Genomic DNA, 26634 nt, shown 5'->3' on the forward strand with positions numbered 1-26634 from the left:
ACCAAGTACTGTGGTCTTTGGCTCTAGCTATGCTAGGAAAGTGTTAACCATGGATTCCCCACCCTGCTGCATCCTCAACAGGGGATGAAAACTATTCAGCTGCTAAGGTAGATAGAGCTAAACTGTTTCATCACCCATTCCTGAGGGTACAGCGCTGCAACTGGTACCATGTTCTCAGCCATGGGTCATTTCCTAGTGTAGACAGGGAGGTAGGCATGGAAAGCGGGGCCATGTGGGACAGTTTTGCCTTGATTTGCAAATGTGCAATTTCGTTTTCTAAGTCTGGTGTCCCAGTGTTCAGCTGTTCTTAATATGCCCAACCTCCTTTGCTGTGTCAATGGAGTTCATGAGCAGGGGAAAGTAGCGAGATCTGTAAAAAACTGATGAATGAGATTTTAAATGTCTCATGGTATCAAGTCTCGGAATGTTTCTCGGGTAAGAAGCTTATGCATTAAGTAGATGATGCAGCTCCTTGTTGCAATGAGGATTGTGTTGAGTGTGAGGTTTGGTTTCGGTTCTTTAAAGGGACCTAGGCCCCAATCCTGCAAACACTTAAGTGTGCGAATAACTTTACTCCCATGAGTAGACCCATTCGAGTGTTTGCAGGACCTGGCCCGATATTCCATCTGGATTAGGCCCGATGTTGCATAATAATTATTTTTAAAAGGTCTGAGAAAGCCTCATGTTAATGGACATGCATTCATGAATTTTTATTTTTCAATCAAAATTAGATTTAGGTGAAAAAAAGCATGATACCTCTTGTAATTTTATTTAAAGTCCCAGGTCCTGGCGTCAGGTGATTATCTGAGCAACTCCGCTTTCATTTTAAAAAGAAAGGGGGGTTCTAGCCTTCGTGGTTATGGGCAAAAGCTTGCAAATGTGACCTGAGTGCCCCATGAAAGCTCAAAACACCAGCAAATAAAAAAAAACCACACAAATGTGTTGTTTTAAAAATAAATCTTATTTTTTTCAATCAATCACATGGCTGTTTTTGCTGGACTCCTGATTTTTCAATGTTTTGGGTTAGCACTATTGCTAATCTTTCCCCCAGAGATTGCAACAATGTAGGAGGCCAGGGGAATCTGAAAGTGAAACTACAGTGAAACTAGCAAATAGTTAAGTTGGCAGAGTTCTGTGGGGAAAGACTAAAGGTTCTTACAAGATGAAAGAAAAATTGGATTTGAAAAATCCTTTCATTTGGCAGTAATTGACGACGTTATTCACAGAGGTAAGGACATTTTGCAAGAGTATTTTTAGGCTAGCCCGGCCATGCTAAAATTGAGACTGTAACTTTTTAAGATTTTAGGCCCCAGTCCTACAGTTGGATGTGCATGGAGGGAATCTTGCAGCTGCATTGAGCCCTGTTGAAATTAATGGAGGCCCACAAGAAGTGCAGGGGTCTATGGGGAGAGATCTGATTGCAGGATTGGGGCCTGGTTTGGTTTGCATCATCTGTTTAACGCTTCATGTGCTGATTGTTGTTATCATGCGTGTATGTGCAGGGCCCAGTGCACGTCAGTCAGGTGGAAGAGCAATTCAGATGTCATTTATTTTTCCATCTTGCTTTTCATTATAGAAAAAAAGTTTTAATAAACTGTGCTTTGTTTCCAAAAACTAAAGCCTGCCTTAAAGCTGAGCAAGGCTGGAGTGGGACTTGTCAGTTTGGATTTATTTTTGCCCAGATGTGTGAGCAGAAAAGTTTCCGGGGTGACAGCAAAAAAAGCTCTTGGGGGGGAGGGAAATGGTAAAGGTGGGGGGGAAGAGGTGGCTGGGTTTGGGCTTGCAAAACCAGCAGCAGTCTGGAACCAGGGCTTTTTTTATTGGACCCACAGAAGCTCGGTGGGGGTTCAGGGAAAATGCGCCAGTTTATGGGCCCATCTCTAGCTTTTAATGCAAGCACACGTGCTTTTTTGGTGCTGTCCATAGTGTAGAACAGAGCGCGTGGAGAAGAGATGGGGTTAGACTGTAAATGGTGGGGCAAGGACCCTCTTTTTGTTCTGTTTGTACAGCGCTGGCACAAGGGGCTGCTGGCCTGTGCCTGGGGATTGTAAGCGCCACCTGTGGCACTAGAAATAATGAATGCTAACACCTCAGCAGCAGTCCTTATCAATGGGTTAAAGCCAGGGCGTGAGTCTCCTTAGACTGGGTCCAGTGGCAGTACCCGGGCTTTATCCTGGGTTAGAGCAAAGCAAGCCCGGCTCTGTCTTGCAGCACTGATGGAACTGGGTCCTGGAGCTGTGCCATCCCCTTGGACTTTGGAGTGTAAGGAAAAGGCTGCACCCTAAGTCCTGAGCATCCTGGGGGGCAGAGTTTGGGGTGCAAGGGCCCGATCTTGCAGGGGCGTCATGGCAGCCTGTGGGGTGCCCGATCCTGGAGGGGCCCCACGCTTGGGCGCGCAGGGGTCCGGCCCCAAGTTTTGCCGGTCCCATGGGGGGGGGGGGGGAAGGGGCAGTGCCTGCCCCTCTCCCTGCTGCCCCCGGCGAGAGGCGGCTGCCTGCGGGCTGTCCTAGCGCGGGGCAGGGGCTGCTGCGGGATTGGCCGGGCGGGCGGGCGGACTCAGGCTGCGCCCAGCCCCAGTGCCGCGGAGCGCAGAGCCGGGGAGGAGCAGGCGGCGGCGGCCGGAGCTGGGGGCAGCGCGGAGGTAGGGCCCGGGCCCGGGCAGCGGCCGGGGCAGCCTCCCCCGCTCCCCGCATGTTTACTTGGGGCTGGGTAGCCGGGCTGGAGCCGGGGCCGCGTGGGGGGCCTGGCACTGCTCCCCCAGCCGGGCACGGCCCCGCTCCGAGCGCCCCGTGCTCCTCGAGCCGGGCTGCCCCCAAACTCCTGCCCGACCCCTGAGACCTGCACTTACCCCTGCTCCGAGCGTGCTCCTGCCTCCCCCACGTACCCCGACCTCTCACGGGACCCCCTCCCCACCCCTAGAGACCTGCACTTCCCCCCAGGCCATGCATGCGTCTACCTCTTACCCCCATGCACCCCCGAGACCTGCAATTACCCCTAACTCCCCACCCTCCCTGCACCCCTTCTTACCCCGACCTTCACCGCCCCCCACATCCTCATACTCCCCATGCTGGGCTACCCCTGCACCCCACTGACCCCCAACCCCCCACTCTAGACACCCTCCTACCCCCACGTACCCCACCCACCCCTCTTACTCCTAGCCAGTCTATACTGCCCCCACCCTAACCCTTACCCCATGGACCCCTAACTTCCATACCCCCCACTTCCCCCAACCCCTGCCTCATACGCATACCTGCTTCCACCCCCCTCCCTCATTCCCACTCACCCCAACACCCCACTATAGTCCCCACAGCACCAACGTAACCCAGACCCCCTGGTTTACCTTCCTTTCACCGCCGCTAACCCCAGCGGCCTACTCCTACCCTTATCTTCGTCTGCAGAAAGGGATCCTGAGGCAGAGAGAGCCTAAGTGGCTTGCTATAGTGTCACAGTGGGACAGCTGCAAATAGAACCCAGGAGTCCTGACAGTAGGTCCAGAACATGTTCCCTTGCAATCTGCCATCCCATTTTGCTCATCCCCGTCTCCTAGGGTTGCCACCTGACCATGGGGCAAAGTCTTTATGCTGTGGCATTGGGAGCTGCCCTCTCTTCCTTTTGTGTTGGCACACAGGGGAATAACATAATGCATGGTCCGAATAAAGATCCACTGGCCCCAGGAGGCTTGCAGGACATGGGACATGCCCGTGAGAATGGGGATGGGCAGCCGCTCTCCCCCTTGTTGCCATGTGGGGGTCTGGAGGGGATCACATGGCGTCCAAGGCTTTTAACTTAGCTGCGTTCCTCTGCAACGTGGGGCATGGGTCACTCGCAGGTTTAACCTAGTGTGAATGGTGGATTCTCTGTCACTTAAAGTCTTTAAATCATGATTTGAGGACGTCAGTATCTCAGCCAGAGGTTAGGGGTCTGTTACAGGAGTGGGTGGGTGAGGTTCTGTGTTCTAGGGCAGGGGTGAAAGGACTTACCGGTACTCCGGAGTCCTGGGGGAGGGAGCGGTGGGGCTTCGGCAGCGGGGCTCGGGTGGCACTTTAAAGGGCCCAGGGCTCCAGCCACTGCAGGGAGCCCCGGGCCCTTTAAAGCGCCAGCCTGGGGAAGCCGGTCCGGTCCGGCACGGTGTATTGGCTCTTGCCGGTGTGCTGGACCGGACTGGCTTACTTTCACCTCTGGCAGGAGGTCACTAGAGGATCATGACGGTCCCTTCTGGCCTTAAAAGTCTTTGAGTTGTTGGGCCAAGCTGGCTGTGGAATGACTGACCCCTCAGTGCTGGGTGGACACCTCACCAGTCCCACAAGCAGCTCTAGCATCCTCTGGTCCCTAGCGCTAACTGCCTCCCGCCACAGATAACATGGCAGCTCCTTCTGGGCACGGTGGCACAACGCTGCATTCCAAAGTTCCCAGGGTCCTTGCTGTCGTGAGGAACGATCCCGGATGGGGATTCTGGCTGCTTCCCCCTGTTGATGGCTCTGTGTCTAACGCTGGAGAATCCGTAGCGATGTTTCCCGCAAGTTAAGCTGCTGACGGCAGGCAGAGCTTCAGGAGGGACATGCCTGGGTGCGGCCTTGGTGCTGTGGCTTTGGAACGAATCCTGACAGGGGAAGCTTTGAAAGCTCGAGCCAACGCTCCCCTTACACTTACAGGTCTAGATTCAGCCCTGCTGCATACAGCTGCTTCACTGGAGATGGTGGAGTCATGCCAGGGGGAAATTTGGCCGGTACATTTGATGACAAAGTCACAGCTGTTCCGGACGGCGATTTTATTCCTTTCCCCGGTGCATCCTCTCTCCTTCCTCACAGGGCCCTGATACCGTGGCAGATGGACGTCATGCTGCCTGAGGGAGACCCTAAAAGGACAGGGGAGAAGGTCAGAAGCCAGGAGCCCGGAGAGCATCCTTCAGTCACGCTCTTCCGAGAGTACCTGAGAATCAAGACAGTCCAGCCCGAGCCCAACTATGGTAAGGAGGCTGGTTCCCTTTTTTTTCTAACCAGGGCAAGCCGCTGAGGCAGCATGAGCACTGGGGGAGGGTTATGCCACCAGCCGGCAAGGGAGATGGCCAGGCAACTGGCTCGCTGCTGCAACGGCCGGTGGCAACATTCTTACCTCACATGCTGGGCAGAAAGCTCTCAACACCGTTCTGGAGCATTGCTGGGCTTTTGCTCCCAGCACTCTCCTGCAGGAGATGGGACAGGGGTGCTGCCCTGTATCATCTGCAGAGGAATCCGTGATCGTCTGGTAGAACCACTTAGTTCTTAAAACTGTCCCCTCCCTGTAAAGACACCCGCTCGTGGGTGGAAGTGAGTCGGTGGGTGTGAATCCAGAGGAGTCCATGTCACCCAAACCACCCCCATCATTGCTGTGCTTGGCCTCCTCGCAACTGGCCAAATGTGGAGTGGGCCACGGGGGCTGAAGTGTTCTGCCCCACCAGCTCAGGGCTGAGGGCCGGGCTCAGTGCAATGTGGGGGAAGCTAGATAGCATTGCTGCTGCCTGCGCTGGGTCTGCCTGATGCAGAGCCTGAGACCTCCATCGCTGACGGCAAATGAATGCTGAAAATATTGAGTGTTGTTGGAGGGGGCGAAAACCCACTTCATCAAAGAACCAAAAATACCAGCCAGATGTGCAACCTTAAAAAGAAGACAGCAGTCAAAATGGAGTGGGCGGGGCAATTCCCAATGAAATGGTATGCTAATCTCTCCGACACTGGTCGGAAAGTTCCCTGAACCTTGGCAAATGAGCCGCTCCCCGGGGGCAGAAGGAGCCCTAGCAAGACTTGCTAGTGATTGTGCAACCCAGCCAAGAGGCTGATCTGGCCTCACAGCTCATGCTGGCCTCTAGAATGGGAAAATCCCTGGTAATGTGAGATGGGGACTGAAATTCCAGGCTGTGGAACAGCCTTCCTGGCAGCCGCCTTCCTTGAACAGCACCTTCTGCTCCCCCTGGGATTTGGGAACCTCCTTGCAGGAGCTGCCTCCACCACCTGTTTCACCCACGGCTGGGATGATGCTTAGACTGATTCTCCACTGCATCACACCTTGTCATTCACGCCTGGGCAAAGTGGGTGGAAAATGCCACCAGATCAGACCCCTCCACTCACTCACTCATACCGGTCTGTCTGCCTAAGAGGCATGTGGCTGCTCTTTGGACTGAGCTGCTGCACAAAGCCCACATTTCGGAGCTCTCTTCCACATGGGGCCACGTCTCCTTGTTGTTCTGAACATTAATCAATCACAGAGCAGATGGATTTTGACCCTTGGGTCACGGCAACAGTGTCTGCCCAGTCCGTGAGCCAACAGAGTTAAGACAGATGATCTGTTTATAATGTGTTTTCCCCCTGTTGAAGTTGGCCAGCCAAACCCGGTTGAAGCTATTTTAGCTGGTGCTGTATTAATCCTCGTCTTGGATGGACTTGGAGCTTCAGTTTCATATTGAGTGAAATACAGTTCTCATTAAACCAGCATGTAACATGGCTGTGGGTTAGTAACTCTGTGTGTGTGCGCGCGCGCGCGTGCATGCGTGTCAGAAGAGATGTCTTCCAAGGATCTGATCCAAAGCCCATTGAAGTATTATTTACCTCTTCTCATAATACAAAAATTAGGGGTCACCAAATGAAATTTAACAGGCAGCAGGTTTGAAACAAACAAAAGGAAGTATTTCTTCACAAAATCCACAGTAAACCTGTGGAACTCTTTGCCAGAGGATGTTGGGAAGGCCAGGACTATAACAGGGTTAAAAAAAGAACTAGATAAATTCATAGCAGATAGGTGCATTAATGGCTATTAGCCAGGATGGGCACGGATGGTGTCTAGAGCCTCTGTTTGCCAGAAGCTCGGCATGGGTGACAGGGGATGGATCACTTGATGATTGCCTGTTCTGTTCACTCCCTCTGAAGCATCTGGCATTGGCCGCTGTCAGAAGACAGGATACTGGGCTAGATGGAATCATAGAATATCAGGGTTGGAAGGAACCTCAGGAGGTCATCTAGTCCAACCCCCTGCTCAAAGCAGGACCAACCCCAACTAAATCATCCCAGCCAGAGCTTTGTCAAGCCGGGCCTTAAAAACCTCTAAGGATGAAGATTCCACCACCTCCCTAGGTAACCCATTCCAGTGCCTCATCACCCTCCTAGTGAAATAGTGTTTCCTAATATCCAACCTAGACCTCCCCCACTGCAACTTGAGACCATTGCTCCTTGTTCTATCATCTGCCACCACTGAGAACAGCCGAGCTCCATCCTCTTTGGAACCCCCCTCAGGTAATTGAAGGCTGCTATCAAATTCTCCCTCACTCTTCTCTTCTGCAGACTAAATAACCTCAGTTCCCTCAGTCCCTCCTCATAAGTCATGTGCCCCAGCCCCCTAATAATTTTCGTTGCCCTCCGCTGGACTCTCTCCAATTTGTTCACATCCTTTCTGTAGTGGGGGGAACAAAATTGGACGCAGTACTCCAGATGTGGCCTCACCAGTGCCGAATAGAGGGGAATAATTACTTCCCTCGATCTGCTGGCAATGCTCCTACTAATACAGCGTGTAGAGAGGTTAGCTGGGGCTCGTCTCTCTCTGGGGCGGCGGGGAACCACACCACCTCACTAAACTCGGGAGGATGTCTTGTGGGGAATTAGTTCGGCCGTGGGAGTCTTCCTCTGCGGCCTTTGTGAGGGCAGAAATAAACATAGTGAGCCCAGGCCCTAGGTCATGGCGGGGCAACGTTGAGCCAGATGCTGCCCTCAGGCAGGGGCTGAGCAACAACAGCACATAAACAGTGAGCCCAGGCCCTCGGTCCAAAGGGCCTGGGAGAGGGGGAGACTGCCACCTGCGAGTTGGGTGGCAGGGGGTACACAGGTCCTCCTACTCCACTGCGTCCCAGCCTGGGGCCCTAGCAGCGGCAGAGGACCCGCTGCTGCGTCAGTGGGGATCCTGGGCACAACACACTGACATGGGTTCTGGCAGTGCTGCAGCCAGACTAGGGTTGGCTGCCTTCGGGCTACTTCCCGACTCCCCCTCTTGAGGTACCTGGGTCAGGGTGGTGTCCTCAGGGGGGTCCAGCATCATGGGTTCCTCGGGATAGCTGGCAAGGGGTAGACTCAGCAACTCCTGCTAGCTGGCGCGGGGCAGGCTTGGCAACTCCCAGTCTGGGTAGCTGCTGCGGGGCAGGTTGGGCCAGTCCTTGGGCATACCACAGGCCGCTGGAGTTTCCCAGTCACGAGGTAGGCCGGAGGCATTGGGCCTCCCCGGCCGCTGCTCTCTTAGTGACCTCTGAGGTCAGGCCTTTATACTGCCGGAGCAATGTCTGACCTTCTGGGGGGCGGACTCAGAGCTCCCTGGCTCCGCCCACTCTGGTGTCCAGTCTCTCTCCGGGATGGTGGGGAACCACACCGCCTCACTACAAGCCCAATATGCCATTGGTCTTCTTGGTAACGGGCACACTGCTGACTCATATCCAGCTTCTCATCCACTCGAATCCCCAGGTCCTTTTCTGCAGAACTGCTGCCTAGCCAGTCAGTCCCCAGCCTGTAGCGGTGCATGGGATTCTTCCTTCCTAAGTGCAGGACTCTGCACTTGTCCTTGTTGAACCTCATCAGATTTCTTTTGGCCCAATCCTCCAATTTGTCTAGGTCACTCTGGACCCTATCCCTACCCTCCAGCTTATCTACTTCTCCCCCCAGTTTAGTGTCATCCGCGAACTTGCTGAGGGTGCAATTAATCCCATCATCCAGATCATTAATAACGATGTTGAACAAAACCGACCCCTGGGGCACTCTGCTTGATACTGGCTGCTAACTAGACATTGAGCCATTGATCACTACCCGTTGAGCCCGACAATCTAGCCAGCTTTCTATCCACCTTATAGTTCATTCATCTAATCCATACTTCTTTACTGTGGGAGACCGTACTAAAAGCTTTGCTAAAGTCAAGATGGACCTTTGGTTTGACCCAGTATAGCCGTTCTTTTGTTCTTAAGTAGATGGAAAGACTCCCGTTGACTTCAGTGGTTATTGGATCAGACTCTTAGTCAAAAAGCCAAACTGGGAGCTGATGTAAGGTTCCCAGTTCAGTTTCTTTACTGAGAAGATATAAAATGGCTCGTCCCAGTACAGCTGGATGGAAAGAGAAAACTGGCAGCTCCTTCCACCAATCCAAATCAGCCTCTTTCTGGCTATTTTCAATTCACTTGTAATTAACTGCCCCGCACTCCCGATACATGCATGCTCAGTTGGGAATATTAAATAGCTTCTAATTAGGGGACGAATCCTGCAGTCGTTACTGATGCAAAAGGCCTATTGACTCAGTGGGCGTTTTCCCTGAGTAAGGACAGAAGGGTTTAACACCCAGATCCACAAATGTACTGAACCATAGGCCAGGTCAACGCTAAAAAGTTGGGTCAACCCAGCTCTGTTGCTCATGGGTGTGAAAAATCCACACCGCTGAGCGACGGTTAAGCCAACCTAAACCCCAGTGTAGACAGCACTGGGTTGATGGGAAAATTCTGTTGACTTTGCGGCCGTGTCTCGGGGAGGCGGAGTAACTACAGCGATGGGCAAGCCCCTCCCCTTGTTGTGCTGAGTGTCTAGTGAAGACTCATGCCTGATCTGTGCTAGAAAATCAGGTTGGCTTAACTACGCCATGCAGGGTGTGTAGTTTATGGTGTAGTTTACCCGACCCGGAATGGTGTTGTTTACCCCATTGTAGCCATTGCTAGGTCCACGGAAGAATGCTTCTGTTGACTTCCCTATCGCCTCCTGGGGAAGTGGATTACCTATGCTGATGGGAAAACCACTCCCGTTGGCGCAGGTAGTGGCAGCTAAAGGAGCAGAGGGGGCATATGGGGCAAAGGGGAGAAGCAGCAGGGATTACGGGCCTGACAAAATCCTGAGAACCTGGGGAGATAAAGTCTATTAAATGTGTTCAATGTCTCTTTCATGCCTTTGCTCTATTATTTGTAGCTCCTCCTCCCAACTGCTTTCCTAGTGACAGATTATGGTTGTTCATTATTTGTGTTGCGGTAGCACCTAAGGCCCCGGCCAGGGATCAGGAACTTGTTGTGCTAGGTGTTGTGCTAGGTGTTGTACAGAGCAGAAAGCTGAGGCTTGCCCCGCTACGTAGCAGATCTCTTAGCCGTGACAGAGGCTGCATGAGTAGATTGTTGATGGTAGGCCTGCTAATACATCCATTCTTGGGGCTTAGTGCTGCAATCATGTTCCGTTACTGACAGCGCTTTGCTGGGAGTTGTGTGCTTGGCTGTATAGACCGTGCACCTGCCTATCGACCGCATAGGCTGCGTGCCACATTATTCACCAGGATGGAGCCGAGGCATGACAACCTTTTTGCAGTCTGCGCTTCTGATGTTCTTGCAGCATTGCTGCTCCAAAGGGTTCCCCCTTGTGGCAAGGGGCCTCTGGAGATGGGACGGGAGGGGCTAGGGTGTGCAGACAGCCCCTTCCTAGTGCAGGATGAGGATTCCCGGATGGGAGAGATACAACAGGTGCAAGGAAACAGCAAGGGGATTCCAGCTGAATGTCTGTAACTTTCCTGCTTTCTCTCTCTCTCAGATGTGGCCGTGCGGTTCCTGGAGCGGATTGCAGCCGAGCTTGACCTGGGGTGTCAGAAAGTGGAGGTAGGAAAAGTGAACCCACCCACTCCTCTACCCCCGCGTTGAAATTAGTTCCTGATCTGTCCGAGCCTGAAACCACCAGGGGATGTCTGGGGTGTCCCCCGCTTGGCCTCCTCTGTACAGCACAGCTCCAGTCACGGTGCTGTCGCCAGCACTGCCAGGTGGCAGATGTTTCCGCATCAAGTCCCACCTCGGAGACGCTCCCCTTTACCATGTGTCTGGGCTCGTTCACCTCAACCAGCTCTTTTGTATCTGCTTTTGCTGCTGTAACTCATGACTTAGAAACGTAACACTTCCCATTTGCTGGGGAGCCGTCTTCCTGCCAGAGAGGTCTGGGTTGCTCAACAGAGGAGGTGGAAAAAGCGAATGTACTCAATGATTTTTTTGCCTCTGTCTTCACGAACAAGGTCAGCTCCCAGACTGCTGCACTGGGCAGCACAGCATGGGGAGGAGGTGACCAGCCCTCTGTAGAGAAAGAAGTGGTTCAGGACTATTTAGAAAAACTGGACGAGCACAAGTCCATGGGGCCGGATGCACTGCATCTGAGGGTGCTAAAGGAGTTGGCGGATGTGATTGCAGAGCCATTGCCCATTATCTTTGAAAACTCATGGCGATCGGGGGAGGTCCCGGATGAATGGAAAAAGGCTAATGTAGTGCCCATCTTTAAAAAAGGGAAGGAGGAGGATCCAGGGAACTACAGGCCAGTCAGCCTCACCTCAATCCCTGGAAAAATCATGGAGCAGGTCCACAAGGAATCAATTCTGAAGCACTTAGAGGAGAGGAAAGTGATCAGGAACAGTCAGCATGGATTCACCAAGGGCAAGTCATGCCTGACTAATCTAACTGCCTTCTATGATGAAATAACTGCCCCTGTGGATGAGGGGAAAGCAGTGGACGTGTTATTCCTTGACTTTAGCAAAGCTTTTGATACAGTCTCCCAGAGTATTCTTGCCAGCAAGTTAAAGAAGTATGGGCTGGATGAATGGACTATAAGGTGGATAGAATGGGTAGTGATCAATGGCTCCATGTCTAGTTGGCAGCCGGTATCAAGCGGAGTGCCCCAAGGGTTGGTCCTTGGGCTGGTTTTGTTCAATATCTTCATTAATGATCTGGAGGATGTCGTGGATTGCACCCTCAGCAAGTTTTCAGTTGACACTAAACTGGGAGGAGTGATAGATACGTTGGAGGGTAGGGATAGGATACAGAGGGACCTAGACAAATTAGAGGATTGGGCCAAAAGAAATCTGATGAGGTTCAACAAAGACAAGTGCAGAGTCCTGCACTTAGGACGGAAGAATCCCATGCACTACTACAAACTAGAGACCGAATGGCTAGGCAGTAGTTCTGCAGAAAAGGACCTAGGGGTTACAGTGGACGAGAAGCTGGATATGAGTCAACAGTGTGCCCTTGTTGCCAAGAAGGCTAACGGCATTTTGGGCTGTATAAGTAGGGGCATTGCCAGCAGATCAAGGGACGTGATCATTCCCCTCTGTTCGGCATTAGTGAGGCCTCATCTGGAGTACTGTGTCCAGTTTTGGGCCCCACACTACAAGAAGGATGTGGAAAAATTGGAAAGCATCCAGCGGAGGGCAACAAAAATGATTAGAGGACTGGAACACATGACTTATGAGGAGAGGCTGAGGGAACTGGGATTGTTTAGTCTGCAGAAGAGAAGAATGAGGGGGGATTTGATAGCTGCTTTCAACTACCTGAAGGGGGGTTCCAAAGAGGATGGATCTTGACTATTCTCAGTGGTAGCAGATGACAGAACAAGGAGCAATGCTCTCAAGTTGCAGTGGGGGAGGTCTAGGTTGGATATTAGGAAACACTATTTCACTAGGAGGGTGGTGAAGCACTGGAATGGGTTATCTAGGGAGGTGGTGGAATCTCCTTCCTTAGAGGTTTTTAAGGTCAGGCTTGACAAAGCCCTGGCTGGGATGATTTACTTGGTGTTGGTCCTTTGAGCAGGGGGTTGGACTAGATGACCTCCTGAGGTCCCTTCCAACCCTGATGTTCTATGATTCTTACCTCTTTCCAATGCTCAAGTGGCACTGACTGGGATACTCCGGGAGCCTGGTGTTCAGCAAACCAGGGAATGACTGAGTGGATAGTTCAGCCGTTCCCATCTAAAAAGAATTGGTGGGTCTCAGCCCAGTTCTCAGAGGACGTGTCCTCATCACCAAATTCAGCCTTGCAATGAGCACTCTTTGGTACCCCTGTGGGCGCTGCCAGAGTGGACGTCCTTTTCCCTTGGCGGTCCTTCCAGATCCGGGCTGAAGGCCATTGGCAGCAGCATGGAGCTGGCCTGCACTGCTTGTGCCAGACTCATTCTTTGGGTAACCAGAGGACTCCTGTCTGCAGATGCCGGTCTTTCAGTAGCAATCAATCCCCGTAAAAACGGCTAGAGCGACCTGAGCATGTTGCACAATAATCCATCCCACCTGCACCCATGGAAGAGTCACCCTGGTCTTTAGCATTCTCCTGCATGGAGCGAATACGTGGGTCGCCACCAGGAGCTAAACCTCAGCCTTGTTGGGTAGAGCGAAGCGTAGATCCATCCTAGATACACCGGGGCAGAGTCTGACCTCAGTTACCCCAGTGCAAGTCTGGAGATGGTGGAGTTGCTCTATATTTCCACCGGTGAGACAGCAGTTGGCCCTTTATCTGCTCCGTGGTGCACTCGATGTCCTTCGTCCCAACCTGCACTGGCCAGTCTAGATATAGAACAGGATCAATATTAATAATTAGGCCGGTGAGTCCTCCTGCCAGCACGCCCTCTGGCCCCTACTTCAGAGACTCACTGTGCTGCATTGCATTGGCACATACCCGTAGGACTGGGAACAGGAGCCCTCCCATGCATGACACTCTCGCTGGCTCTAGGAGGAGTTCTGGGCAAGGAGAGGCTACCCTCTCAGACCCTTGATCCGTGATCCTTGCACTGGGAGTCCAGGACGGGCCAGGGTGCTGTTTGTTTGCTACCCCCCCAGTTCATAGCAGGAGAGACCCTGCAAAACGTGACAGTGCGAGCGGTTGTTTGCCATTGGTGTACGAATCCCTGGCGGTCGGTAATCCCCTGCAGATTTGGCCAGACCATTAATCTGCTATTACAGGTTCTCGGTCTATTTTTGAGTCGATCCATCCCGGCTGTATGTGCTGTAATTAGACTGGGACTTAGCAAGGTCACATTCCTCCGAGGAGGCCTGGGGTGACACGGCTTTCCCTGCGACTTGTCCTGGCTCGTGGCAGAAACTTGGGTTAGGGAAAATGTGGGGAAGTTCCCTAAAGACGGGATCTCAGTTGTGTGCATGTTGGCTGGATCCCCTGAGCTATTTGGAAATGCAGGGCGTGCCCGCATTTCAGTAGTTTCAGTGATTGCTGAGCCCATATTCTTTCAAGGCCTCCTGCCACTGGCATTTGCTGTTGCCCTCATCAGCTGTGTCTAGTGTCCCCTGGGGTGGCCCTTGGGGTGGGGAAGATCAGTGTTTAAGTCCCTTGCTTGGGGGATTGGATGGTTCCGGGGGTACGGAGCGTTCCCTGCTCGTTCACCAGCTCCTGTGGTAACACTCCGCCCTTCTCTAGAGCTTCTTATTCCAGGCACAGCAATCCAGGGTGTTCACTCTTCAGTGAAATGAAATGGGGGGTTTTGGTACAGTTCCTAGTGGACCAAGAACCCAGGGGCTCCTTGCTTTTGGGTCACCCTTTTGGGGTTCAGTTTATCTGTAGCTTCTGGCGTCCTTGCTCAGGGTGAGGGTTTGCCTCCAGCCTCGGCTTTATGCCTGGACCATGCAGTCTCAGGAGTGGCTGGGTCTGCAACTGTCTTCCTCTGTGCTGACCTATCCCCATAGCCTTTCCCTTAGTCCCCCTCCAGGCAGAGCAATCCGTACAGGTGTGTCTGGTTAGTGCTGGCTGAGCACTAGCCAGATATACCTGTAACATCCTCTCTGCTCCCCCCCTCACACCATCCCAGCCCCGGGTTTGCCTCCCTGACCATGAGTCCCACACGCTGACCCTGCCCTGTGGGAAGAAGTGTTTCTTTTTGATTGGCTGCCTGTTTATCGGTCGTTAATTGAGTGACTCCTCTGTGTTCTCTCGGCCTGGGGCAGCACGGAAAAGCGGAAGAAATCCCCTTCCAGATCTTCACACTCCCAGCCGCATCATTTGGATATGGCTTGGGAGCCCTCCATAGTTGAAAGAAGAAAAGGAGTACTTGTGGCACCTTAGAGACTAACCAATTTATTTGAGCATGAGCTTTAGTGAGCTGTAGCTCACGAAAGCTCATGCTCAAATAAATTGGTTAGTCTCTAAGGTGCCACAAGTACTCCTTTTCTTTTTGCGAATACAGACTAACATGGCTGTTACTCTGAAACCTCCATAGTTGAGGCGTCCTTATGGGAGGAGGCCGTGTTCTGCCTGGGATCTCTCGATCCAGTTGCTCGGAGGGCCCCATCGCTATCCAAGTGCTTCGCAGTTACTGATGGATTTATTCCTTGCATCACCCCTGTGAGGCAGGGAGTTGTAATCCCAATAGTACAGATGGGGAGCTGAGGCACTGGGGAGATGCAGTGACTTGACCAAGGTCTCTCAGGGAGTCTGTGGCAGAGCTGGGAATTGAGCCCTGGTCTCCTGGTTCCCAGTCCAGTGCCCTGTCTGTGAGACCCTCCTTCCTGCCCTCCTAGAAGGGAGAGGAGTCTCTTGTCCTTTGAAATCTGCTCCCTCCCAGCTGAAACAACCCCTCCCTTTGCAACCACATGTTATGTGCGAACCCCGCTGCTCCTCCTCATCCTCCCCACCCATGGGCTGCTCCGTCATCTCTTTCTATCTGCCCAGTTTCCCGGACCCACAGCAGAGCGGAGCATGCCCTTCTGCTATAACAGACTCCCTCTTGCTTCGCAGGTGTGCCCGGGGCGGGTTGTCACCATCATAACCTGGCAGGGCACGGACCCGCAGCTCCGCTCCATCCTGCTGAACTCACACACGGATGTCGTGCCGGTATTTGAGGTGAGTGGTTGTGGGGAGGGGAGCTTACAGCTGGGATTTGGCTGCTGCCCATGGGCAGGCAGGGGGCAGTTATTTGCCCAGAAGGGAAGTGGGAGTGTCCCTCTTCAGAGTGTTTCTCAGCAGCTCAGGAGGATGCCCAGGGGCACCGCTGGGCTGGAGGGAAACCTAGGCCATCTGTGCTGAGGACCTGCGGCGGGTCAGTGCCACCTGCACCCTTTGTTAATGCAAACACAGCGCCACCTACAGTAGAATGTGGGGAACTGCGAGCTTTTGTCCGGATTGTTGCTGCAGGTGGTGGGGTCTGTCCAGGGAAAATACCTTCCGCTTCCATTTGGGGCTTCCCCTTACCTCACCCCTGCTGTGTGCTGATTTTCAAGCTGAGAGGCTGGTTTGATCCAAGGCCCCATTTAGCCCTTGGCCTGTCTGCTGCGATGGCAAAAGATGCCCATTGGGATAGTGCTGCCTTCAGAGCCTGTCACCTTATTCTTTTAAAATTCTCTCCATTGTGCACGGGACTCCCTTGTTTGCTTCTTGAACTGCGGCTATGAAGTTCTGATGCTTGCCCCTTGATCAGATCCCTGGCGTGTCTGGCTGCACCCTCCCGGAGGGGTCTCTGGCACTCACCATCCACCACCACAAACTTCAGTTGCTACCGTCTGGTATTTTGCGGTTTAGTGACTATGAAGTCCCATTTTCTGATGGGCTGCATTAGGCTCTCACTGCACTCGATTAGACGTGCACCTGCTCTTTGTCATGAGTGTGCTGGAGTCCAATTTGCCCTGAGAAGCCCCACTGCAGGAGGCCCTGCTACTGAGCTGAAATTGCCCAGGACGTTTCCCGTTAACAGTGTTGCACGCATGGGGGTTGGTATCGTCCATTATTGCTTTCCTGTCCCTTCAGATCTGGGTAGAGGTGTGTTGACAGCAGTGCATTGGAGAAGCCTGTCTTGCCCTTCAGTCTCCAGCACTGTCAGGCTGGCATTAAATCGCACTCCCATCCCTTTTGCCCCTTCCCCCATCCCCCCCAATCTACCTCCTAATGGCTGAGGTGCCACTTACCACATAAGCCCTGTCTGCTGCTTCATCCCTTCATCCAGGCCTCTCTCCATCTCCCGAACAGGGTTCTGTCCCTTTCTTTTATGGGGATGGGGATCAGGTGGGGGGGAGGGAGATCAGCTTCCTGTCCTGCCCCTCTCCTCCATGGAAAAGTCAGGGTGCCATGCTGGGAGCCAGCTGGACTTTGCTTGTGCCCTCCGGCCGCGTCTGCTCCCCATGGGGAGCCCTTCTGTGACACTCAGCGCTGGTTTCTTCCCTGCAGGAGCACTGGACCCACGATCCTTTCGAAGCCTTTAAGGACTCTCAGGGTAACATCTACGCCCGCGGGGCCCAGGATATGAAGTGTGTCTCCATCCAGTGAGTGCAGCTGGCCTCCTCCATTCTCTGTCTTGTCTTAGTTTGCCATTGCCTCTCTGGGGCAGTTGAATGGAGCTGAACGTCCCCCTCTGCACACAGCTCCGTCCCTCTTGACTCATGCTTGCTATGAACCAGCAGGCCAGATCCTGATCTTGGTTACACCGGCGTAAATCTGGAGGATCTCCCCTGAGCTCAGTGTGCAGGTGTTCTGGAATCATCCCTTGCCAGGCGCCTTGCCCCTGGCTGTGCAGCTGCTGGTCACAGCTGGAAACGGGCCACTGGGCTAGGTAGGCTGCGCCAGTCTGGCAATCCTCGCCAGTAGCTGAGTGATGCAATAGACAGTGGAGATCCTGAAAGCTCAGCAGATGCCTCTTATCGTGGAGGTCTAGTTAGTTATATATTGTCCCAGCTTGTATCTGCCTGGTCATATAACTAGCACAGGGCTGGGGGGCTCTGCTCCCTGCGTTGGCTGGCTGGGGTGGCCAAAGCCCCGTGACACTTGCCCCCCATTCCTGGACACCCAGTATGTTACCTGCTCCCCACTAGGCCCCTTGAATCTTTGGCTGACATCAGGGTGGGGGAAAACCTGGGGGTGCTGGTGCTGGCTGGAATCTGGGAGTGCAGCTCTGTCCATGCATCTCACACCTGGCCTGGAGCACTGCCTGAGCTCAAGGTTCTTGCAGGTATCTGGGGCATCCAGCTTCCTGACCAGTCTCTCCCTGTTCAGGTACATCGAGGCCATCCGGAGACTGAAGGCCGAGGGGAAGCGCTTCCCCCGAACGGTTCACATGACATTCGTGCCTGGTAAGTGACTGGCTGCTCTTCGTGGCCAGCTGGTTGCTAGAGTTTGGCTGGAAGGGCTGGGAAGATGGGGCTAGAGATGTGAGCTGCCCTGCCTCTTCCTTAGCTTTGGGACTCCCCTGACCAGCATGTTCCTGGGAGTGAAACACTCAGAGAAACCAAGCACATCAAGCCTTGAGTGTGTTTATGGGTGGGAGTAAAGCACATTGAGCTCCTGGCCTGGAAAGCACTGGCCGGATCCAGGCCCTGACATGTCCTCCTCGCTCACTGTTCAGCCCTGCTCCGCGAACTTGCTTGCATTTAAGGCAGGCTGGCGTGGATGACTGCGCTAGGCTCTCATGGGGAGCTCTGGCAAGGCAGCGTGAGAACGCTGGGGAAGGAGGTGGAGAAGAGCATGGAGCTGTTACATGGGGTAGGTTGGAGAGATTGCAGACCCCAGTTCAGTCCCACTGATGCCTGCTGCGTTTGGCCAAAGCACTGATGTTGGCCCTTCCTCCCACGGCTCCAGCATTACCTCCACCCCACTTTCTGGACTCTCGCCATGAGCTGAGTAGTTCCCATGAGATGGCAGACAGCCGGGGCCTGGCATCACCATGGAGAAGCGCTGAGGAGGGTGACGCGTGGCTTTAGCAGGAGCTGGAAATGCTAGCATTGGGGAAAACAGCTGCTTTCCCCTGCCCTTCATCAGTCACAAGCTGGCTGCTGTGGCAGTTGGACTGGCCAGAAGCTGCTGTGGGTCCCAGTCTGCCATGGGGTGCTCTGGCTGTGCCATCAGCTGGGGTGAAAGGGAGGGCTGGGTTCAGCCACGGGCCTGGCAGAGCTTGGTGGCCACTAACCCTGTGCCCTTCCCCTGAGCACAGACGAAGAGATCGGGGGCAGCAAGGGCATGGAGCTGTTTGTGAAGCGGCCCGAGTTCCAGGCTCTCAACGTCGGCTTCGTTCTGGATGAAGGTGTGGCTCTCCAGGCATGATGTGGGAGGAGCCAGTGGGGAGGGGGGGGGAGGGGGAGATAGGGGAGGAGCACAGTGCACTGTGCGAGGGGAGAGTGGACAGGGAGGGACTAAGCTGTGCCCTGGCTGCCGGTCCCTCTGTGGAGATGAGCTTGGCCCCCCGGCCATTAGGTGGGAGATGGGCTGAGATGCATGAAGGGTCGATGGTGGGGATAAAAGAGGGTCCTGCAAAGGCACATTCCCTCAGCCCAGGGTCCAGCCTCACACCCTGTCTTGGCAGGTACCTTGTCTCATGGGTGAGGGACATTGTGTGGCTGGGCCCTCTGCACTCACGGCGCCTGACTGGGGCAGGGCTGGGGATCTGGAGATTTTCCTCCAGGCCCTAAACGGCAGCCAGCAGCTCCCCTGTTGCATTGCCATGGCGGCAGCTGGCAATGGCTGCTTGGCTCCCACTCCACCACAGTGACCTGTCTTCTCCTTCCCTCCCCCAGGCCTGGCCAACCCGACAGACGCCTTCACTGTATTCTACGGGGAGAAGTGCGTCTGGTGTGAGTAGGGTCCAGGACATGTCCCCTCGCTTTGTGTCTGTCTTTCTGTGCGTTTCTAACCTACTCATCATTGTGGTGTCTGGGCACCAGGCTCGCCCACTCTCTCTCTCCCTCCCCCCTCTCTCTTAACATGTCTCCCCCTCTCGTCGGCACTTGCAGGGATTAAAGTCAAGTGCGAGGGGAACCCAGGCCATGGATCCCGGTTCATTGAGAACACAGCTGCTGAGAAGTTGGTAAGAGAGGGCGTCCTCTTCTGGGGGGTGAGGGACTTGCATTGCTACCCACCCTGGCTTCACCACCTACCCTCTCAGCAGGAAGGGCAAGTGAGTGTGACAGAGAGTGAATTGCAGTCCTCTTGCACCAAGGGAGAGACCATCAGCTTCTCTACAACAAGGAATGGTACAGAGTTCCTGGGTGCAGGGGAGATCCCTGGCATTCCAACCCCCGTCTCTGCCAGCAGGGGGCACTATGGGGAGTGGGGCAGGAACGCTGGCTGTTGGGGGAGCTCCCGGCTACGTCAGGCCCAGCCTCTCTCAGTCAGCACCCCTTTGTGGCTCCTGTGTGGGAGCTAGTTGGTTTGTTTCTGGGCAGCCCTGGGTGAAGGGCAGAGCTGCTTGCCCTGAGGGTGCAGGTGTCTCAGGGAGCTGGGATGTAGCTATAATACGCTGGTCAGGACACTGACACCCCCTGTTCCCACCACAGAACAGAGTGATCACCTCCCTCCTGCAGTTCAGAGAGAGCGAGAAGCAGAGGTAAGAGGCAGCGCCGCATGAAACCTGTGGCTCGTTTGGTCCCCAGGGAGAAGGTGGATGTCCTAGCTCCAGAGGATGGGTTAGGGACGCACACACGGGCCTGGGACTCAGGACTCCTGGGTTCTGTCCTCAGCTCTGCCACGGGCTCCCTCTGTGTCCTGGGGCGAATCATATCACTGCTCTGTTCCTCAGTTTTCCCATCTGGGAAATGGCCGTGATGACCCCGACTTGCCTCCTGGAGTGGACGGGGCATGAGGGTTAATTCACTGATGTCAGTAAGGCACTTTGAAATCCAGGCAGAGGACACAGGGAGTGTCGTTGTGAGGGCAGGATCCAGGGCCTGGCTCCACGTGGCAGAGAGTGTGGCCGTCCCAGTGACCCACGCGTGTCCTGGCACCATGTGTCGGTGCACGTGGTGTCACATTGATGGCCCCAGCCCAGGCGAGGCATATCTCTGGACCTAGCTCTGCCCTCCCCTCGGCCTAGGGGCTGAGTCTTTTCCCAGGGGAGTAGTTGGGGGTGAAAGGCTCCAACAGACACAGATCACAGACACTGGGTGTGACCTCCCCCCTGCAGACTGAAGTGTGATGAGCACCTCACCCTGGGCGACGTCACCTGCCTCAACCTGACCATGCTGAGTGGGGGCGTCTCCTTCAATGTCTTGCCCTCAGAGCTATCCGCCACCTTCGACATCCGCATCCCGCCCACTGTCAACTTGCAGGTACGGTACCTGCTCCGGCAGGAGTCCCGTTCCCTCAGGGCTGGGGTCGGGGTGCACGTTCCCCCAGGTTTGGGGGGGACCTCGATCTGCCAGCCATCGCCCCGGCGGTGCCTGCCAGAAGTCTAGAGCTGGTGCTGACTCGCTGCTAACATCCCATGATGCACTGCGTCGATTTCTGCAGTGCCTCTGGAGCCGAGCAGCGGCACAAAAGGATTCTGGGAGGCATCAGAGAGGCAGAACAAGGGCTGACAGCATGGACCTGAGAGAGAACCTCCCCTTGCTCATGCCCCCTGTTGGTTTGCCCCCTCCTCTGCAGGCATTTGAGGAGCAGCTCACAGCCTGGTGCCGGGCAGCTGGAGAGGGTGTCACCTACAAGTTCTACCAGGTAACAGCAGGGAACTGAGGAGCCGCCCCTTGAAATCTGCTTGGGTGTGTGTAACTTGGCTGGGCACCTCCTTGTCCTCACTCTCCCTGTACAGCCCATCCCAGCTGGACCCTCACCCCCCTGCCCCACGCTGCCCCTGAGCCTCTCGCCCTCCCACCCTCCTTGCTCTGCCACCACCCCAGCCTCCTCCCTCCACCCGCTGAGGAAGATTTAACCCTCTCCTTTCTTTCCTTTGGTGTAGAAATACATGGATCAGACAGTGACCTGCACCGAGGAGTCCGACCCGTGGTGGAAGGCATTCAGTGGGGCCTGCAGAGACATGTGAGTAGGACTTGTGGCTGTCCCCCCAGCCATGCCGCTGGCACAGTGCTGGCAGGCTGGGCTCACCTGCGCCCCCACCCTAGGGTCTCGGAAGCTCTGCAAAAGCAGATGCCTCTCAGGCAGGCCTGGGGTGCAGGGGCAAGCTAAACATGGTCCTCCACAGTTCTGCCGCATGGGGGTGCCCTCTGTCCCTGCCTCCTCACCCATGGGCTCCACCGCATCCCCCAGGCCCTGGCTCCCCGTGGCAGGGGGAGGGAATAGCCGCACTGGGGGTTGGCTCACCCAGGCTCTGTCTCTGTTGGCAGGCACATGACACTGAAGCATGAGATCTTCCCGGCCGCCACGGACAGCCGCTTTATCCGAGCAGTGAGTGCTGGCGCCTCCTCCTGGTCTGCCTCCTCCCCTGCCCGCTGCAAGTCCTTCAGGCTCTGTCTGGGTCTCTCTGGTTCTCCCATCCCCTCCTCCGGCCTCTTCCCCATCCCCTTTTTCTTTCTCTCGCTCTCTATCTTAATTTAATTGGTCTCTTACTCTGCTCTGTTGTCTAGTGGGGATGGCCTTGGCCTGAGAGTCAGGACTCCTGGGTTCTATTCCTGCCTCTGCCACCAATTCCCTAGAGCAGGTTATGGCCCCCTGTGGCTCAGTTTCCCCACCTGTAAAATGGGAACTGACCTGCTGTCAGGAAGTGCTTTGAGAGTGTCTGGCTAGCGGTGCTCTGTAAATGTGCTATATTACTATCCTTCCCATTGGTTAGCTGTATTACGGTAGTGCCTTGTGCCAGGCCCGCTACAAACATTGTTTCTTCTTAAGGAAACAGCGTCCTTGGGGCTGCGGCTAGAATGGTCTCAGATATATGAGGGTGAGGGTATTGAGGCAGTGGGTTGAGGGGAAGCTGCTTTCCCAGAGGTGAGAATGTGGGGTCTGGGTGGTGCCAACCTGGTAAAAGAGAAGATCGCTGCCCACCTCTGCCCTAGTTTTGATAGATGTCTACTAGTCAGGGGGGCTTCTTTCTGCGGGTCCTGTCCCCTCCCCCAAGACACTAAAGAAGGGGGAAAGGCCATGTGTTCCTGCAATCCCCAGTGCAGGGTGTCCCTCTGTCTGTCCTGCCCCATGGTATCTGTCCCTCTTGTGACAGCCATCGCCGCCCTAGGGCGTCTATGCTGGGAAGGTCCATCGCACAGCAAAGCTCTCTCGGAGAGGCGGGCACGTGGGCCGGATGCTGCATGGGAGCCCCCCTGCTGGAATGAGCCAGACCTCCCACTGCAGACTGGCATGGCCTCCCACAGTTCAGGCCAACATGGGACAAGGGCCAGGGCCAGTGAAGGGTGGGAATGCAGTAATGCCGGGGCTGGCCAGGAGGGGGCTCCGCACAGGGTTGAATGTCAGTGGGGGGTGGGGAATACACAGCACGATCGCCTCTTTGCAGGTGGCTCAGTCCAGCCCCACCCCCCTATTGGTTCCCCACCCCTTGGATCCCATATAGTTTGATATGGCCGCTAGGCTCTGTACGGTGGCAGTGACTTCTCCTTTTGCTGCTTTGCAGGCCGGTCACCCGGCCCTTGGCTTCTCCCCCATGAACCGGACCCCGGTGCTGCTGCACGACCACAACGAGTACCTCAACGAGCAGGTCTTCCTGCGGGGCATCGAGATCTACGCCTGCCTCCTCCCCTCCTTGGCCAGCGTCCCCCCTCTGCCGGCGGAGGGCTGAGGGGCACAGCAGGGGGTGGGGGATACCAAAGTGAGAGACGGGGAGTGAAAATTCATGGGGGCAATGGACATACAGGGGCTGGGGTAAGAAGCAGCTGCCTGGGGGTGGGCAGGACTCAAGGGTTCCTTGGTGGCAGCACCATTTGCAGAACCACCCAGCTGTGCCAGCCCAGAGGGGCAGATGCCTGTTGTGTCCAGGGGGAGGGGCAGCTTGTGTCCCTGCCTGTGCTCCAGGTGCTCTGGGCCTGTCCATGGAGCCCTATGAAATTACACCCGGTGCCCAGCTTTCCAGCCCATGGCTCTTCAAGATTGGGGGTGGGGGAAAGGCTGCACCCCGGGGGCATGACATGCCAGGCTTTCTCCCATTGCTTGCACTGGAGGTGGGGAATACGCCTTGAGTGCCCATGCCCCCAACCCGGCATTTACCTCCTCTGGCTCCTGGAAGGGCCCCTCACCACATTGCAGCAGTAACGCAAGCCTTCCCCTCCCAAGGAGGGTAGGCCTGGGTCCTACCCACCGGGGTCTATGCGGGGTGGGGGCAGGGTTCCATTCCCCATGCTGCATCTCTCCATCCCAACCCCTCCCCGGCCCCAGAGCCCCTCTCCCTGCTGCTTCCAGCCCCAGAGCTCTGCAGAGCCACCCCCAGCCTCCAGGGATTGACTGGGGGCATGGGGCACCCCTTGGGGAGTCTGCCCCTCCCTTGGGCCCCCCTTGGCTCTCCCTGGCTGCCGAGTGGCTCTCCCTGCTCCCGGGGCTAAGCAGCATCACTTGCCCCAGGCAGGGCGGGGAGCTGGAAGCGGGTGTAGCTGTGGGTGGACGCAGGCATTGAGAGCCGGGTGGCCTAGTGGATAAGGGACTGGACTGGGGCTCAGGAGACCTGGGTTCCACTTCTGGCTCTAGTCCAGACTCCCTGTGTGATCTTGGGTGAGTCACCTGAGCTCTATGTGCCTCCGTTCCCCGGATCATCATACCCCCCAAACCCCTGGTGCGCTGCTCTCAGACCCTTGGCTGGGTGATGCTATGTACCTGCTGCCTACTGTCATTAAACCACCAGCTGGAGGGAGGTGGCAGGAAAGCCGCTGGTCTGGCACCTCCTCCCGAGTGCCCCAGACTGTCACTGACTAGCAAAGAGGGTTTGTGCCAATTTCTGGCAAAGACAGGAAGCAGCTCTGAGCTGGCAGTAGTGGATCTGGCTCAGCAGGGAGCGGTGTTTCCCAGCCATACTGGGGCTAGCAGCAGGGCCGTGGGGGGAGGGGGTGCCCAAGTCCCTTGCCTGTGTGACCATGCTATGAATTTTCATTCCTTGGGGCAGGGCCGCTGGGCGCAGCGCTCTGCCCACATGGGGGTGGTGGTGGAGTTAATTATTGTCTTAATGAATCACTGCATTGGTGAATGCAAATCAGAGTGCAATGCGTGGATGGGCTGCTGCGCGTGGTAGCCTGGAGTCCCAGGCCAGAGGACTGACCCTGTCTCGGGGTGGAGACGTGTCTTCTAGCACATCAGAAAGCCTCAATGGGGACTCACATTCCAGATCCCCAATCCCCAGCTCCAGCTCTCTGGCTGCGGCCCCATCACCCAGGTGGGAGCTTCCTGCAGTCAGGGGCCGGTGGCTACGAGCAGGGGCTTGATGCTCAGGGACAATGTGCCACCCTTGCCCTCGCTCACCTACCTGCAGCATCCCATTGCCCCTCTGTGAGCCAGTCATGGAGCGAGAGAAACCTTGATGCTCCTGGCTAGGCCTCTGCCTGGCGGATGGGCGTAGGGAGTTTGGCATCCTGCTGGGGGATGGGACAAATTCCAAGGGGCAGACTGCCAGCCTACGGCCCAGTGGTTAGGATGGGCTGTTGCTGAGCAGCTCCCTGGCGGGGTCTGGGGAAAGTAGGGGACCTACAGAGGTCTCTCCTCAGGTGTGCGTGTGTGGGGGGGGTCATCCCACCTACGCTCCCTCACCCCAGCGTTAACACCAGTTGTTTGGGCTGGGAGATCAGGTCCGGTTCTTTGCCGAACTTGTGCCAAAGCTGCCAGCTGTCGGTGTGTGTCTCCACGGTGCTTGTGATTTTACTAAATAAAGCTGTTTGATTGGAAAGAACAGCCAAGGGTGTGGTAACTCCTGGGCTGGCCTCTCCCTGTCTGTCTGTCTGATCTTGAAATCCACCCTCCAATGCGCTCTCTCCCCATTACATCAGCCGTCCAGCTGGTTGCTCTGGGGTCAACTTCATGCCTTGTTGCACCATAAGAATTGCTACAACCAGGGACGTCATTGGGTCAGTGTCTTCCCCCACTGCACTGAGCTGTCCCATTCTGAGATCATGTCTCTCTCACTGCTCAGTGCTGGGCACTTTGGAGTCTCCAGGTCTGCAGTGCTCTATCCAAGGCTAAGGATTTCTTCCTGATCCCTTTGTGTCCTGGAGCTTCAGCATGAAATGCTCCCAGTGTAACTGGATGTGCTGTTCTGACAAGTACCAGACCCTTCGCTGACTCTTCCTGAGATGCATGAGCCTCAAGTTAAGCACCTAAATCCCTGAGGCAGTGCAGCAAGCAGGTTATGTAGGTGCCTAAATACAGCTAGAGGGAGAGAATGCAAGACACCCAAATTTGTGGATTTGGCTGTGTAGAAATGGGGGCCTGTGCACACCAAGTCATCAGCTGAGCAGCCCGTGGGCAGCAAGACTAGACCTCTCAGCTTTGGACCCCCAAGCCCAGCCTGCTGCTCCCTGAGCTAGAGGAGAAATGATGTGGCATTACCAGCTCCAGAGCTTTTACAATTGTCATGCAAAGCGTCTAAACCTTGCCTGGGTGTCTGTGTCCAGTAGAGGGCAGCAGTGCAGCCCAGGGCATTAACACAGCACTAGCCCCAAGCTGCTGGATCAGTCTGTGTTCCAGGCTTAAACCCCCCCGCCCCCAAACTTGGCAGGCTCCCCCTGGATTAAAGCTCCGGAATGGGTCCTGCAAGAGCATCCATTCGCAGAATGATACTTCTCCTATGTCTTCGTATGTAGGGGCTTTATTATTGTTCCTGGAACTCCAGCCTACACGGCCCCATTAGCCAGCTCAGCCCATGGGCTGACTGTACCGGTGGGATTGTGCCACCAGCTGGTTCTGAGCCACCAGCCCTTCGACCTGGGGCCTGAAGTCCCCGACATAGGGACAGCGTAGGGGACTGAGATTGGAAATGGAGCACCAGACCCTTCCTGCAGGAGAGTCTCTGAGCAGGTGAAGTGCCCCGTTGTGTCTAACCGCTCTGCACCCTGTGCCTTCTGGGAGCAGCAGAGCTGGGCCGCGTGGCCTGAAGCACTAGGGCTGCGGAGCCAGAGCAGGGCTGTGGGGAGAGCTGGATTCATTCCTGCAGTGCCAGCCACCACTAAGTCATGGCTGCAGATTCTGGGCAACTGGCAATGCTGGGTAAGAGGCAAGGAGAACAGGAC

At 55.3% G+C, this 26634-nt stretch overlaps 1 protein-coding gene across 5 annotated transcripts; it reads left to right on the forward strand.

The window, feature by feature from the left end:
- The first annotated feature begins 120 nt into the window (after positions 1-120).
- ACY1 (aminoacylase 1) lies at positions 121-25295 on the forward strand. Of its 5 annotated transcripts, none has more exons than XM_037904870.2 (15): positions 121-1228; positions 4809-4966; positions 10557-10621; positions 15512-15616; positions 16934-17028; positions 17756-17832; positions 18690-18779; positions 19270-19326; positions 19486-19559; positions 20029-20078; positions 20655-20799; positions 21116-21184; positions 21426-21505; positions 21811-21871; positions 23046-25295. In XM_037904870.2, exons 2-15 carry the CDS (start codon positions 4828-4830, stop codon positions 23208-23210), a joined length of 1272 nt encoding a protein of 423 aa, XP_037760798.1. In that variant the 5' UTR covers positions 121-1228; positions 4809-4827; the 3' UTR covers positions 23211-25295. The 5 variants fall into 5 exon arrangements, with proteins under 5 accessions (XP_037760798.1, XP_037760800.1, XP_043406459.1 ...); XM_043550524.1 differs by lacking the exon at positions 121-1228 and adding an exon at positions 2138-2262; XM_037904871.2 differs by lacking the exon at positions 121-1228 and adding an exon at positions 2505-2641.
- Positions 25296-26634: the final 1339 nt, after the last annotated feature.

Source organism: Chelonia mydas, chromosome 7 (genome assembly GCF_015237465.2).
Source record: "Chelonia mydas isolate rCheMyd1 chromosome 7, rCheMyd1.pri.v2, whole genome shotgun sequence".
In the NCBI taxonomy this organism is placed as follows: domain Eukaryota; kingdom Metazoa; phylum Chordata; order Testudines; family Cheloniidae; genus Chelonia; species Chelonia mydas.